General features: G+C 36.9%; 1 protein-coding gene across 2 annotated transcripts in view; it reads right to left on the minus strand.

Annotated features, from left to right (window-relative positions):
- The window catches only part of POU6F2 (POU class 6 homeobox 2), a 360,760-nt gene extending 346,328 nt beyond the window's left edge, over positions 1–14,432 (minus strand). For both annotated transcript variants that reach the window (XM_029234024.1, XM_029234025.1), the window contains exon 1: positions 14,267–14,432. In XM_029234024.1, the coding sequence (XP_029089857.1) occupies positions 14,267–14,432 (166 nt within the window). The remainder of the gene's footprint in view (positions 1–14,266) is intronic.
- Positions 14,433–14,722: the final 290 nt, after the last annotated feature.

The raw sequence follows: 14,722 nt of genomic DNA on the forward strand, positions 1-14,722 counted from the left end.
AATATCTGATCCACATTCTCTACAGGGTCACTTCTTAGTGTATCGGAAAGATACATTTGGTATCACATTTATTAAACACCCCCATGTGCAGGCACCTTACTTGCTTTCCTTTCTATAACCTTTAACACCCTATTGGATTGTTACTCTAACTCTCATGTTACAGAAGAGGAAATAGAGGCACAAGAAGTCATACCCCTGTGTGTAGGTCAAGAGCAGTGATTCAAACCCTGGTTACAATCCTTCTGCTGTATGCTTCTTCCCCAGCTTCATGTGATTTCAATGGGACGTTTCTCTCTCTCTGAAATTCTGTGTAGCTCACCTTGATGAGGTCACAGAATCATCCTCTGAAAGATCTCTGAACACTTAATTGGAGGCCAATGCTACATTCCTCATTTTGGCAACAATGTGGTCAAGGTGGAAAGGAGTAAGTGCTTGGTCGGAGAGCTAGCAAATTCCATCAGAGAGACAGCTGTCCACCTCGGAGGGACACCACCCAAAGGCAGCCCGCTACCAAGGTATCCGACTGAACCACAAGTTAGAGACGCATTTGCTGTCGCCCACAGACATATGGTTTCATATCACTCCCCATGGCCAAAATTATTTTTAAAATCTCTATGATTTGAAAGACTTGCACACTCCAACGTTTCAAATTTAGAAAAGAGTAAGATACAGAACTGTATCCTTGCTCACCACTTTGCCCACAGGCTCTCCAAGACAAAGATCGTGAAGTACTGCCCCGTCTAGAACCTGCTTGTCATCTATTTATAAGTCTGAATCCTGCCCTGAATGGACTTGGGAGTAAGCAGTGACTAATATTCCTGAAGAAGGAAGGGGTGTTGTCATCAGGAGGAAAGATGCACAGAATTTTTCTTTGGCCAAGAGAACCCTGAATGCTGATGCTTCCTTAGGAAGAAGCATGGCTAATTCCAAATACCTCAGAATTTTGGTTGTTTGTTTTCTGATATCTGTTGCTAAAAATTAATCAAATTCTTTCTAAAAATGGCAAGTTCATTTTCAACTCTTAATAAAGTGAAGTAAGGCTGGTATTTGTTAGGTGTTGGTTACATTCCAGGCACTCAATAGGGCTCTACACGTGAGGCTCTACACCTCATTTCAACCTCAAGACTTTTCTATGAAGTAAGTACCATCAATAACTCACTAAGAGGCAGGGAAGCTGAGGCTTAAACATGTATCTTGCCCAGCCAGCTGACAGGTAGCAGACACAGGCTCAAATCCAACCAGCCTACTCCAGAGCTTGCCCTACTAAATTTTATTGTATGATAAACAAACAAGAATCTTGGAAGGAGAATAAAGGCAGGAGAGAAAAAGATAAATCCACTTCATGTTCCCTTTGCACATGACTAAGAGACAATTGCTAAAGAATTGCATTTGTGTTTTACATCATGAGCACCAAACTAATGAAAACCTTATGAACGTCATCTGTCGTAAATCACTTCATAATCCTCTCTTCTTCCTCACTTTTTGGAGATCATAGTTTTTCTAAATGTTTAGGCTATGACCAACAAACAACTTCTGAAATGCATGACATTGAAGATTAAGATTTCCTGAAGAGTCCCAGGACATGAGGAAGTAAAGAGAAATGTCAACGTATAGTGTTGGTTGTGGGCTATTTGAGGGTGGGGCAACCCTGTCTTGTTCATTTTTCCAACCTCAGCATCCCGTGGAGTGGTGAGCTAGACTAGGTGATTGATCCTGTCTGATGTATTATTCTCCACTGAGTCCTCAGAGGACAGCTCCTGCCACAAAACAGATACTCACAAATATTTGTTGAGAGGATAAATTCACTTAGTTGAATGTAAAATGCATAAACTGTATAATATAGAAAAGACCTATGTAAGAAATAGGACAAATTATGCATTTCATTTCTATTACACCATGCCGTAATTACATGGTATATAGGTACACCTCCTTTGTTTTGATATGTGAAAGTAGCACAAAAGTAAGAAAGTCGGTTTCAAAACACTTACTGCAAAGAAGAGAAACATAAGAAATGGAGACACATAGAGTTGATGAATATTCCTAGGAAAAGTAATTTCAAAGATCCAATATAGAAATGATCCCAGGATATCATGGTTTTATTTTCATCAGTTGTTATATTTTGAGAGGAAAAGCTGGTTCTTCTAACTCCTATAGACCTGCTCCTGTCCCACTCACCAGGAAAAAATAAAACTAGAATGTTTCTTTGTATGGCCTTGTGACTGTCAGAGAGCTAAGGAGGAAATGTGATGAATTTTGACAGGGAATAATAATAATAACTTTAAAACTCCTTTATTTATTCTTTAGTACCCTCTCTGGAAAAGGGCACATATAGTAAGAATGGCATAAAATGACAAATATAATGGCACTGTAATTTCAAAGAGTACAAAATGTTAAAAATTTGATAACCGTTGTAAAATAACCTCATAATTACATTTATATTGAAAATGTCATCACCTTTTACCTATATATTAAATACACGAAATCAATTTTTAAAGTGTTTAAAAACTGATTTCATACATATATTTCTTTCCTCTGATAGGTACAATTGTGCTATTTTGCTTTTACATTGCATGAAGTATTTCATTATAAAGCTAATTTCAAATATTGTTAAACTAAAAGCATTAAATGATTTTTACGTTCACTTGTTAAATGTTCAAATATGGTCACATTAAAGGAAACAATTTTAGCTTTCAGCCATCTATTTGAAAATTTTAAGTCATCTTTTTTTTCCAGGCTGCAAAAGTGTATTACCAAATAAACTGACAAAACATCTCGACAACTAACAGAAACGTGCAATTTTAATGCCTTCTAATCTCACAAATCAATATGAGGTTTTTGTGCTTGTGCATGACCTTCTTCAAATTATCCCCCCATTTTGGCTGAATCAGAACGAGTGTGGGCTATTTGATAAAAAACCCTAAGTGTGTGAAATAAGAGCTCTCGCCTCTTCTGCCAGACTCCTCTTGACAGAAAGATGATAGAAGCATCACATCCCTGAGAGGGTAAATGCAAACTGACAAGAGATGAGCCTTTAGATGTTGAATATAATCTTGAATTGTGCTTGAAGTGTCTTATTATCTTGTCTTTTGATGTCTGAAGGGGTGGCTCATTGTTAGAAAAAGGAAAACCCTCACGTATCTTTGCTATCTTTAAAAATTGTTTGGCCTTTAACAACTGCTCTCCCAACGAATGTCCATTTCTCCTGACAATAAATATGGCAGGTCGTCGGCAAGTGACAAACAATTTACTTTACATGCCACACTTTTATGGGTTTTGAGAGCTCCTGTGGAAGTGTATTTTAAAAAGCCCAGAGAAATTAGCGGTATTACCAATGTTGAGTAGATTGGTGTCTGTGGGCATATACTGATGTGAAGTTACTCGTCATGGTTATTTCCTGCTGCTTCTGGTTTTATATCTCACGGGTCCTAGATTCAAAATTCAAGTTCCTTATTTATCATGGACTAAAAATAGCCAGGGAAAATAAAAAAAGCAACCACAAAGTCTGATAGATTCCAGAATGCACTCATGCCAATTTCCAGGGCACATGGCACTACTCAGAACAGTATACAAACAAAAATCCTTTTTCTAAGTAGGATATGCAGATCAGCATTGAGCTTGCTGAATTTTGCCTTTTATCTCAGACCCTTCAGTACTTTTTAATTTCTGCCATCCTTCTGGGTACCCTTCACCCTTCATATCTACCATTTGTCTTGTGGGTTTAGTTTTAACTTAAAAGTTTAATGATGTTCCCAGTCAATAGGATTCCTTAGCAGCTAAATCACACTCATGCTAGCTTTCTGTCACCGAGCCAGATTTTGTGAAAGCTTTCAAGATCTTTTCTCAGACCTCTGTCACTCTAAGAATCCATAAGAATTCTCAGAAGGACCATAAGCTGTTACAGGGTTCAGATTATTGCATCATTATAAAAACATATTGATACACTACAGATGCCAAGATGGGTAGCTACCATCCTAGGCTAGTACAACCATCTCAATGCCATCAGCAATCTCCAATCTGACCAGTTTTTGTTTTTTGTTTTTTAAGCAGGCAGCTGTAGACATCAATCCCTTTTAAAGCGATGCTTAGTTTTAACACTTTTCTGATTGCCAGCAGATTCCTATTGGATTGTTACGGAATTACTATGAGCGTGGAATATAATGGGAGAAGTAAAGATCCCAAACTAAAGCAAAGAAATAGACCAGTATACCTGAAAATTTGAACAATTCCTTAGGTATCTCTTAAGAATAAAACTTGCCTTAATTTTAGAAGTCAGAATAAGATGAGCCAATCTACACCCAAAACAATGATGTACGTTTCTTCCCAAAAGTGTGTGAAAGTTTTCCCACATAATCAAGATGATCCCTATTCTGAATATTTACCCATGCGTACATAACAGTGCAGTATATAAATTAAATGGAGCCGTTAAAATGTTAGCTTTATTTGATATTCCTTTCAGGCTTCTCATTTTGAAAACTGGATATTTCCTTTTGGACATATTTCTATTTTGCTAAAAGAAATTAGATATACTAAGGAAAAAAATGCAGGTTTGTAAAAGGGCATTTCACCCCATAGACCACTTCTGCGTCTATACATTTTTTAATACAGGAAAATGTGTTTTTCTATTTGATTTTTTAATTTTCTTCTACCTTCAGTTGGTTTTGGCAAAAATTCACTCTGCAATAATAATTTTTCATGCTTTTTAAGTAGCTTCAAATGTTTGCATTTTTAAATCAAATTAATCCTTTAGCTCTTCTACCTTAACAGCGATGTGCAATAACCCCAAACCATTAATTTATCTAAATAAATCCTGCCATATTGATAGTAAAAGACAAATCACCACATATATGGCCATCAAGAACTGCAAAAGGAGATTAATTACACCACACTATTTTAACAGCAAATGTTTCAAAAATGATTTTTTTTAATCATATCAACCATCCAGCCTATCTTGATATGTGTATATGTAAATGTATATTTAGGCACATGGAATTCTTACAGGAATGTGTAACCAAAATTACGCTTACTAACTCTTGCACCAATGCCTTTTACTTAAAAAAAGAAAAAGAAATGTTTATATTGTAATGTATGCATATCCCACAAGTAGACAAATATTTAAGTTCCCAAAATTTAGCATCTTCTTTAGCATGGGCAAGTTTTGTATGTTTTAAAAATGTATATCTATTCCATATAAATCAAACTGTGCAGAAAACCCCAAATCTCTTTACTGAATTAAACTGTACAATTTCTGAGAAATCCTGTTGTCTCCTCTGCTCAGTGAATAGCAGCTTCAAAGAAGATACTGGAACTTGGATTAAGCCCAACTATGCCTGAAGCAATACTATAATATAACTAGTTGTCCTTTATTGACAAGCTATTAATTTTATTAAGTTTATCTGGAAACTATTTTTTAAAATATACATAGGTACAGGAGAAGTATATTTAAGTGATGGATGGATAGAGTGAACTAAAAGCTTATTATTATAAATTAGACTTCTTTAATTTTATGATAGAGAAAATACATTCATACAACAAATTTAGCAAGACAATTTGAAGTGTCACATGAACACAGGAGAAAATATGAACACACAGTAGACACACGTTTTACGTGGGTAGTGCTACATTTATTCACTGTGCATTCACAGTGCCTAAGAAAGAAAATACAGGAAAACAAAAATAAAGTATGGAAGTGATAAGAAAATGGAAAATGTGCATTGTTATTTTAAAACACTGTATTAATACTAATCTTTAAATATGGGTTTCTTGGCTTTCACAAACTTTTATCACAATTGGTTTTTTTTTCTCATTAATAGGATGAAATGAAAATAACACAAGATATTTGGAAAGTACACCAATCTGGAAAATACGATTATTTCACAGCCAAAGAAGAAATGCTCAGAAAACTACAAATACCAAACAATGTCTAGCAGGACAAATACATTCATTAAATTGTTGAATTGTTTCATGTCGGGTATCATTGGTACATGATAAGTGTCCTAAAAATATCTTAATATTCTACCTCATTCTCAGGCTAAATTAACAGGTTTTATTTTAATTATTCACCATCTTAAGGAATGCAGGTTTCATTACAGAATCCCATTTTCAAATGGTCTTCAGCACGACAAACCTCTTAAGAATTTAGTATATGTAATGTATTTAGTTATGTAATGATGTTACTTAGTTTCTCCAATTGTAATCTGATCATTTTTCTCATATTTTCAAATAGGTTTGATGGCAGTGCAGTCCTCTAATAAAAGGGACTCAGACTGTATTAGTTACGTTGTTCCAGGTAGCTCAGTTTTTAATGAAAATAAAAAACAGTATGTTCTTGCCACTCTAGGACCTTAAAAGCTCTTTGACTAAGAAAAGTTGGAGCCTGGATTTTCTTTTAAATCCTCAGATGAAGTACAGACATTCATCTAACATCTAGGATTTTTTTACGTATCAGTTAACAGTTAAAAAGGGATGTTAGCAGCTAGTTAGCAGCTGTGTGCCTTGACTAGGTAGTTTTTCAAAATGATTTCTGAACACTTACCCAAAAAGTTAATTTCCATTTCTCTGAGAATGACAAACTTTCTTCAACCAAAAGCAGTTCAGTGTTATTTTTTCCTGACCTCTGTGTTCGCATTAAAGACAGTCCATGTTTCATAGCTCACAATATTGCCACAACATAGAGTGAGATGTCACCAAACTAGTGTGCCCTTGTTTCATATTTGTATGAAATCTGACTATTTTTCAGGTGGACTATCTTTTTTTTATATCAGTTATTTTTTTTTATTGGAGTATAGTTAATTTACAATGTTGTGTTTGTTTCAAGTGTATAGCAAAGTGATTCAGTTACATATATATGTACATATATAATTTTTCAGATTATTTTCCATTATAGGTTATTACAAGATATTGAGTATAGTTCCCTGTGCTCTACAGTAGGTCCTTGCTGTTTATCTACTTTATATATAGTAGTGTGTATATGTTAATCCCAAACTCCTAATTTATCTCCCCCCCACCTCCCGCTATCCCCTTTGGTGATCATAAGTTTGTTTTCTATGTCTGTGAGTCTATTTCTCTTTTGTAAATAAATTAACTTGTATCATTTTTTTTTTTTTTTTTTTTTTTTTGCGGTACGCAGGCCTGTCACTGTTGTGGCCTTTCCCGTTGCGGAGCACAGGCTCCGGACGCGCAGGCTCAGCGGCATGGCTCACGGGCCCAGCTGCTCTGCGGCATGTGGGATCTTCCCGGACCGGGGCACGAACCTGTGTCCCCTGCATCGGCAGGCAGACTCTCAACCACTGCACCACCAGGGAAGCCCTGTATCATTTTTTTAGATACATTTTCTTCTGACTTTGAGAAGCAGAAGGTGGGAGTTTACATTTAAAATATTGAGTCAGGTCAACAGGCTTAATAAACACACCTCATCAGAAGCCCCCATATTGCCAAAGCCCAAATACTCCTTTATGAATGAATTTTAATATAAACATTACGTGAAGCTATTCCCAAAGAAAAGCCCAGTGTTGACAGATTTAGAACCTCATTCAGACTCTAGCATAAGGTATATGTGCAACTGTAAAATACCATCTCGAAACAAAGTATGCTCACCTATTTCCTTTTCAAAGAAAAGATATTGTAAATTTAAAAGGGAAAACATTTAAAAAGTAAGACTGAAATGGCTTTAATAAAAGGAAAGCTGAACAAAAACACCAGTGAAGTATAGAACCTAGGAAGACAACAAATGAGAAAATTCCAGAGCCACGTTGGCTGTTAAAGAGAAAACCCATCCACCCATCTGCTGGAGAATGGCAACTGTTACTATGAGCTTTCTCTAGCTACCTCTGCCTTTGGATATTTTTTAAAAATTTATTAACCTGACAGCAGGAAACTTTACACAGATTGCCCCCTGACAGGGTGCCAGTTTGGTATAAACACTTTGCTATCTTTTTCTTTAGCATAAGAAAATCAAGAAGCATGTGAAGTGGAGCCAGGTGCATATTTGGGCAAGCGTGCCGGCGCCTCTGACCGCCCCCGTTCCCAGGGAAGGCCCTGATAATCTGGAGCAGCCCCATGGCAGAACTGCATCCTCTACCCCTCCTCCTTCACATCTACTTTCTTTTTAATGTGTGAATGATGTATTATTAATCCCCAAACATAAACCAGCAAGGTCGCCAATCAAAGAAAATAACTGTTCTCTCACAAATTATCTGTTTACTGTCTAATAACCAGCAAAGTCCACTGCCAACAGTCACTTAACATCTCATTTTTGAAGTGGGGGAAAATATTTATTTGGTCAATTCTTGAAAAAGAATAATGCTCACTCTATCATTAAATCAGGTAATTGGGAAAGAAAGCAATCTACTTAAGGGCTGAGCCTTGGGAGCTTGAATCCGAAATGCACCTCTGTTTATTAATTATGACATAAACTGAGCTGGACGAACTACAAAAACACTATGATGCCACGTAACCTTTAAGTTAAAACATCCCAGACGATAAAAAGACTACAATGGGATCATTTTAAGGGATGATGGTACAGAGTAGTGTCATTTCTAATACTTTGTCTTCTTTCAGATTTTTTACAGCACCATTTAACAACAAGGACAACAAAATATAAGCATCCTAGCAATCAAAATCAAAGAAAAAGTGTAAATCTGTATCAGCATTTTGATTCACTAATGTGTTACCAGGTAGCAGCATCCTCAGACACTGCAATATAGAACTTTCTTCTCTATACAGAGGTCTAACCTGAGTACCCCAGGCATGGCAAAGAGATGGAAAAAGAAGGCAGTGAGAAAGTCCCCACTGAATCTTACGTCATGTATTGTGTACTTCCCTCCATCAAAGTGCCCCGTAGAAATGAACACAGCTCAATGTAACGAACATGGTGTTAAGTTTGAACATGACTGCCATTTGATAAGAATTTATTTTTATTTCCAAGATTACACATTAATGCTATTTAAAGTGGATTTATTTATCAGTGCAGTATCTCAATGTTTTCTGGGAGTGGGGAACACTAAATTTGTCTAAACACACACACTGGACTTTTTAAAGAAATACCTTGGTGCAGTAGATTTTCTTAAATGTTAAGAAATGTCTCTAAATGTGCATTTCCCCCTCAGTAGTCAGAGAACAGCACCACAAGGGCTTGTTTGAAGCACCACAAGGGCTTGTATGAAACCATAATTGATTTTTGGCAAATACCTTATCATGCATCTCATTTACTTACACAAATACAGGTTTCTACTGGTTTCTTTTTTTTTTTTTTTTTAAATAACTGGTTTAGCCTCAAATCTATTACTCGGATTAGTTAGTTGATTTTAAAAGATGCTGTTTTAATGTTTCTCTAACAAAACACACTCTCTTCAGTGAAAAATATAGTATGCATTTTCAATGGCTATAATATTGAAACTTTAAAAGATCCAGAAACATGGTTCATATTTTCAGTAAATCTATTTCTCTAGGGAATTTTCCTCATCAACTCCCAGCTAAAACCCTCTTGGGCTTAAGCCCCATTACTGATTACTTGGCCCCAGCATATTTTATCAGAATATTACAAATATCAAGGCATTGAAAGATGTTTAAATAAAGTAATAAAGAGAGTGAGTGATGCTATAATGAAGGCCTCCACTTACGCACAGGCAAGAGGCAGGTTCACCACTAAGTGCAGTCCTTATAACGCCCAACCAACGACCTCCACGCTGACCTGCAGAGACCACTGCCTCAAGGGGTGACAGACAATTTAGTCCTTTATCCTTTTGTCATTGGAAACAACTCCACTGCCATAAATTCTAATCAAGTCAAACTGGATGGCAATTAAAAAAAAAAATCTTCTAATGCATGTTTCTATGAGAAAGATAACGGAAAGGGAAGGAAAAGAAAAACCCTACAGATACTGCATTTTCTAGCTAAGAATCACTGACCCAACTTTCAACCCTTTTGCAATAGTTCACAGATAAATGACGTTGAAAATACCCACCCTTACAGGTATCATTGCATGCAATTTCTTTTAACCCAGAGAAACACAATATCATAAGAGAAAACCAACCACCAATTTTTATTTCAGGCACAAGGTTTATAAACGGTATTTTTGTTTGTTTGTTTATGTCTCAGCTCAAGGCTTTACAGCTGTGTGCCCAGTTCCCGTGCAGTGTGGTACCACTAAGAAACTAACCCAGACACCCAAGGTAGTTGGGACTTGAAGAAAAGCAATCATGAGGTTCAACTTGAAACAATAAAAATATTCCCAGGAGGAGGACTGTTAATAAATCATCTTTGGAATTTCAAATATATATGAGAGAAAATATTTAGTGCATGTTTTATACGATCTCACTTCTTCTGCTGAGACTGCATGGGAAAACTTTAGTACAGATATGTTTTCTAGGGATATATATTATTTTTATCCTTTCTGGGGCCATTTTCCTCACCAAGCTGTTGATGCTACCATTTGAATTTTAGCATCCAACTTGACTGAATATGGAACACTGAATTCTTGATGGGCATAACTAAAACTGAAGCACCACATTGACACGAGTGCTATAAATGTCACTGGAGAAACACAGCAACATCATCCCTTTGAGACTGTTTGCCAAAGGCCAGTTTTGAGAGTGGTTTCCGATATGTACATCACTCATCACATATTAAATGACCAGCCCTGCATGGTATCACTCATCTGATCACGCAGCTGAAACACAGGGAGACACAGAACCAGATTCTCTGATAATACCTCCCGATGTGCAAGTCTACTCTCCTCCATACTGTTTCCTACGGCTCAGAGCTTTGCATAATACAGTCAGGAACTGAAAAAGGAAGAGTTATTCCACAGGCTTTACAAGAATAACTAATGTACCACTTAATGATATCACAGAGAACGAGCTAACCACACATTTCTCAATGAAATGAGGATTCATCCCTCCTAAGTGTACTTTAGTTTCCATGGCTGTTCAAGTTAAGCAAAACATTACCTCTGATGTAATTACTTTATAAAACACAAGGGCCCTTTTCTGAACTTCCTCTTTAGGCTGGCATATGGCTTCTGGTTTCTTCTGCTATTCTGAACTGCTCAGAACACTGAAACATTCTGCAGAGTGTGTTTCCCTTTGGATGCTGTAAAGTGCAGAGGTGCAATTTAAGGAGAAGCATAAAAAGGCCCAATGGTTCCTTTTTATTTGTTTATAAACAAATGGAATTTCCTTTGTTTATCCATAGAGGGCATCTGTATTAGCCTTCCTCCTGTAGTTTTGGGCTGAAGGTGCCATACTGTGAGAGAAACAGACGTCCTCTGGACTGCTAATTTCAACAAGACACAAAAGGGGGACTACACTCCAAAGAAATCCATTTATACTGAAATTTCGTGTACAATAAAAAATGGAACTCTTCTTGTCTCCTCTCACTGGTAAATGTCTCTCCACAAAAGTAAACAGACCAAGATATACAAAAAAAATGTGTCTTAATCTGCTCCTTTCACTCCAGAAGCTCAGTTTTCAAAAATACAATGAATATGCTGTAAGAGTGATGGTTTGTGAGAGTATGTTAGAAAAGCACTGTTTAGAGATAAACCTGGATGCTCTCAGTTATTCGTGAAGAATATAATTCTTCATTACCAAGTGAAGAGTATAATCACAACTATATACGAAAACAAAAAACTTGAACATACGTCAAGTAAAATAATGATCCATTAAATTACCACCCATTAAGTGTTGCCAAAGTTGGTAGTAAACTAGTTGCTTTCTAGTAAAATTCTGAGAATTATACTAGAAAGTTTTAGCCAGTTACATAGACTAGAGTTCCTAATGCTAAGTCCCAATAATATTAAAAGGTGAGAGCATAATAGAACCAGTAGCTAAGGAAACCTGAGAGACCAATGAGATAATAAATGGTAAGATTACTGTAAAATGAAATGGACAGAATAAATATTCAGTTAATTTTCCATCGATGAGAATGTCACAATAAAATCACAGCTTATTTTGTAAAAAAGAAAAAAAAAAAAAGCATCCTTCTGGGCTGCTTTCTATTCTATCTTTCTCAAATTGTCTCCAATTTTTTTTCTTAAGTTTTCAAAACTGTTCATCTACTGATTTCTTTTAACCTAATAGGAAACTGGAAAATATTCACATTGTGTTTAAAAAGCACTCTAGAGACCAAATAAAAGTGAATAAACAAGAAATAGTAGATATAAGATGTAGATTTTGCTGGATTCTCTCGCACAAACTCAGAAGGTGAGTATTCCAAAGTAAAGATGAGTACCTTCTAAAACCTGCTAAGATTTCTAAACTACACTATGATTCCTTAGGTTACCCCGTAAAGATTCCACTTAAGATATATTTTCAAAGAACTTTTAATTCAAATTTCTTTGACCCGCCCCCAACCTTGGATTTTTTTTAAGCGTATTTCTCTACACATGCCAATCAGTAAGAGGTGACATAACTAATCTATGACAATTTTCAACATTGGAAAATCTAAACAAATGTTGAGAAGCCAAATTAATTACCCTTCTATTGGTTTATCTGAAAAAAAAACCAACAACAAGTTGAGGTTTTAAGTCAAAGTCTACAAAAAGCGTTTACTTTTAAAAAATGCAAGCAAAGTTTAGGAACACATAATCCATTATCTTCAGTTATGTTGAATTCACAATTGATTCCTTTTTAAAAGTCAGAGTGCTTAGTATTAGTATCTTCAACATCAAAGAGGCTGGAGCATGGCTTCTGCCTTCCTGCAATTTACAGTTTTATCTGCCTTCTCTCACTAACCCCTTGAAATGAAATGAGTGTTTTAGGACATAACTCTTCTTACACAGATAAAAACTCAGACAACAACAAAATATTTCTTTAGAGTAAAAATACTGAAACCTTAATGCCTAGGTATGGAAAATTTATGTCAGAAGTGGAATTGCCGCTTTTGCAAGAAAGGGTCATTTGAAAAAATTTCTTGAAACTGGCATCTCCTACACTCTTAACTACAAAACAGTATTTTACCAACAGAAAATTTGATACAGAAAGTTTCTCTGCAATACTCCTCTAGTGTTTGACTGAGTATTTAAAATCAGAGGAACACTCCTGTGTTGAAGCTGGCCTAGAGTTGCCAAACTAAGCTGCATTTTTCTATAGTTATTTTTTAAGCTCATGTTTTTAACTGAATTAATGACTTTCTTAATAAAGGAGTCTATGCCATGATGTTGTGTTTCTTTACAGTTCAGGCACTTGACAGCTTTTAACCTGTTCTCTGCCTGATCAATACATATATATCTCTGAGGTATATATATCAGGTTAGTATATGTATGTATAAACAGGTTAGTATGTGTTATATATGTGTATAGATAATATATATTTAGTGTCAGAAGTATATAAACACTTGGAAATAATTAAAAGCAAGTGTTTCAGGAACAGCTGTTCTGAAAACCTAATGTCACTCTATCCCATAAAGTGCTTTCCCAGCAGAGACATCTATCACCATCCATCACTCAGTCACGCGCCTCAACATAGCCTGCTCCCCTTTCTGATTAGTGATCACAGTTGCTTGAGTTGGCTTACAGAGTGTCCTCTGTTTGAATGACAGATGTCTTTGCTGGAGTGGCACTCTGCTTGTTCTTGTTTTGTTTATGAAACGAAGATTTCTAAAAAGGTTCTGGGCTGCCTCTACATTAGGATGAGGCTATAAACCTCTGTTAAAGGAGAGCGGCCGAGGCGAGGGATGCCAAGGACCTATTTTCTTCCCTCATCACCCTTTTAAAAAAAGAGATGTTCATTCTAATTGTGATCACAAAATGTTATGTCTTTGTGCCCTTCCCGTAGCCACCTTTGTTTACCTGGCAGAGAATGACCGGTATTGATATTTTTCAGTTCCCCTCTCTGGTCTTTTGACTACAGATAATAACTCTTTACTCTCCTTCCCCTTAACAAAAGGCTGCGAAGCAACCCGAAACCGAGTCGATATTTATTCAATAAACGTTAACCAATTCTCACAATGGAACTGATTTCCTGACGATGATTCTCCTCTTCTTTTTTTCCCCATGATCTCTAGCCCGGGGACGCTAGCAATATCTGACCAGTGCAAAGGGGCAGGAGGAAGTTCCTGGTTGGGAAAAGTTTGGAGGACACCCTCCCAGCCAGCTGGCTTCATCAGCTGGGGTGGTTCAGCCCCTCCAAGATGCCAAGGTCCTCTTTGGTACTTAGAAGAAAATTGAATGAACAACAGGAAAAAAAAAAAAAAGAGGAGGGGGTGAGGGCGTGGATGGCTCTTCCGGACATCATGGTAGGAGTGAAATGAAAGACCTAGACAGACTTACCGAAGAGCTTGCTGGGAGTGTCCTCGCTGTCATTTGATCCCACGGGCGCAAGCAGGGGCTCATTCAGCTCGCTGTCTGAAGTAGCAGCCTTGTCCTCACCTCCCAACTCCGCATTCATCTCACTCCGCACTGACAGCAAGGGCTTACTGACTTGTCCAGCTATCATTGGATCCTAGGATGGGGGAAAAGAGTGAAGGGGAGGAAAAAAAAAAGTGGCTGCTTGAGTGTGTGCGTGTCCTCTGTCTCCCTCTCCTCTTCTCTCTCTCTTCCACACACAGACTCTCCCTCTCTCCCCTCTCTCTTATCTCTGACTGCTCCCGCTGTTATTGCTGGCTGCAGTCAAGTGAAGAGCTATTACAGATCCGAGTTCTCCATTCCTCCCCACCCTATTAAAGCTCAACTAGCATGAGAGAGATGCAGGAGGCTTCTGAGGAAAAAAAAAGAGAGAGAGAGAAA

This window comes from Monodon monoceros, unplaced genomic scaffold (assembly GCF_005190385.1).
Source record: "Monodon monoceros isolate NGI ecotype Baffin Bay Population unplaced genomic scaffold, NGI_Narwhal_1 Super_Scaffold_2, whole genome shotgun sequence".
Classification (NCBI taxonomy): Eukaryota; Metazoa; Chordata; class Mammalia; order Artiodactyla; family Monodontidae; genus Monodon; species Monodon monoceros.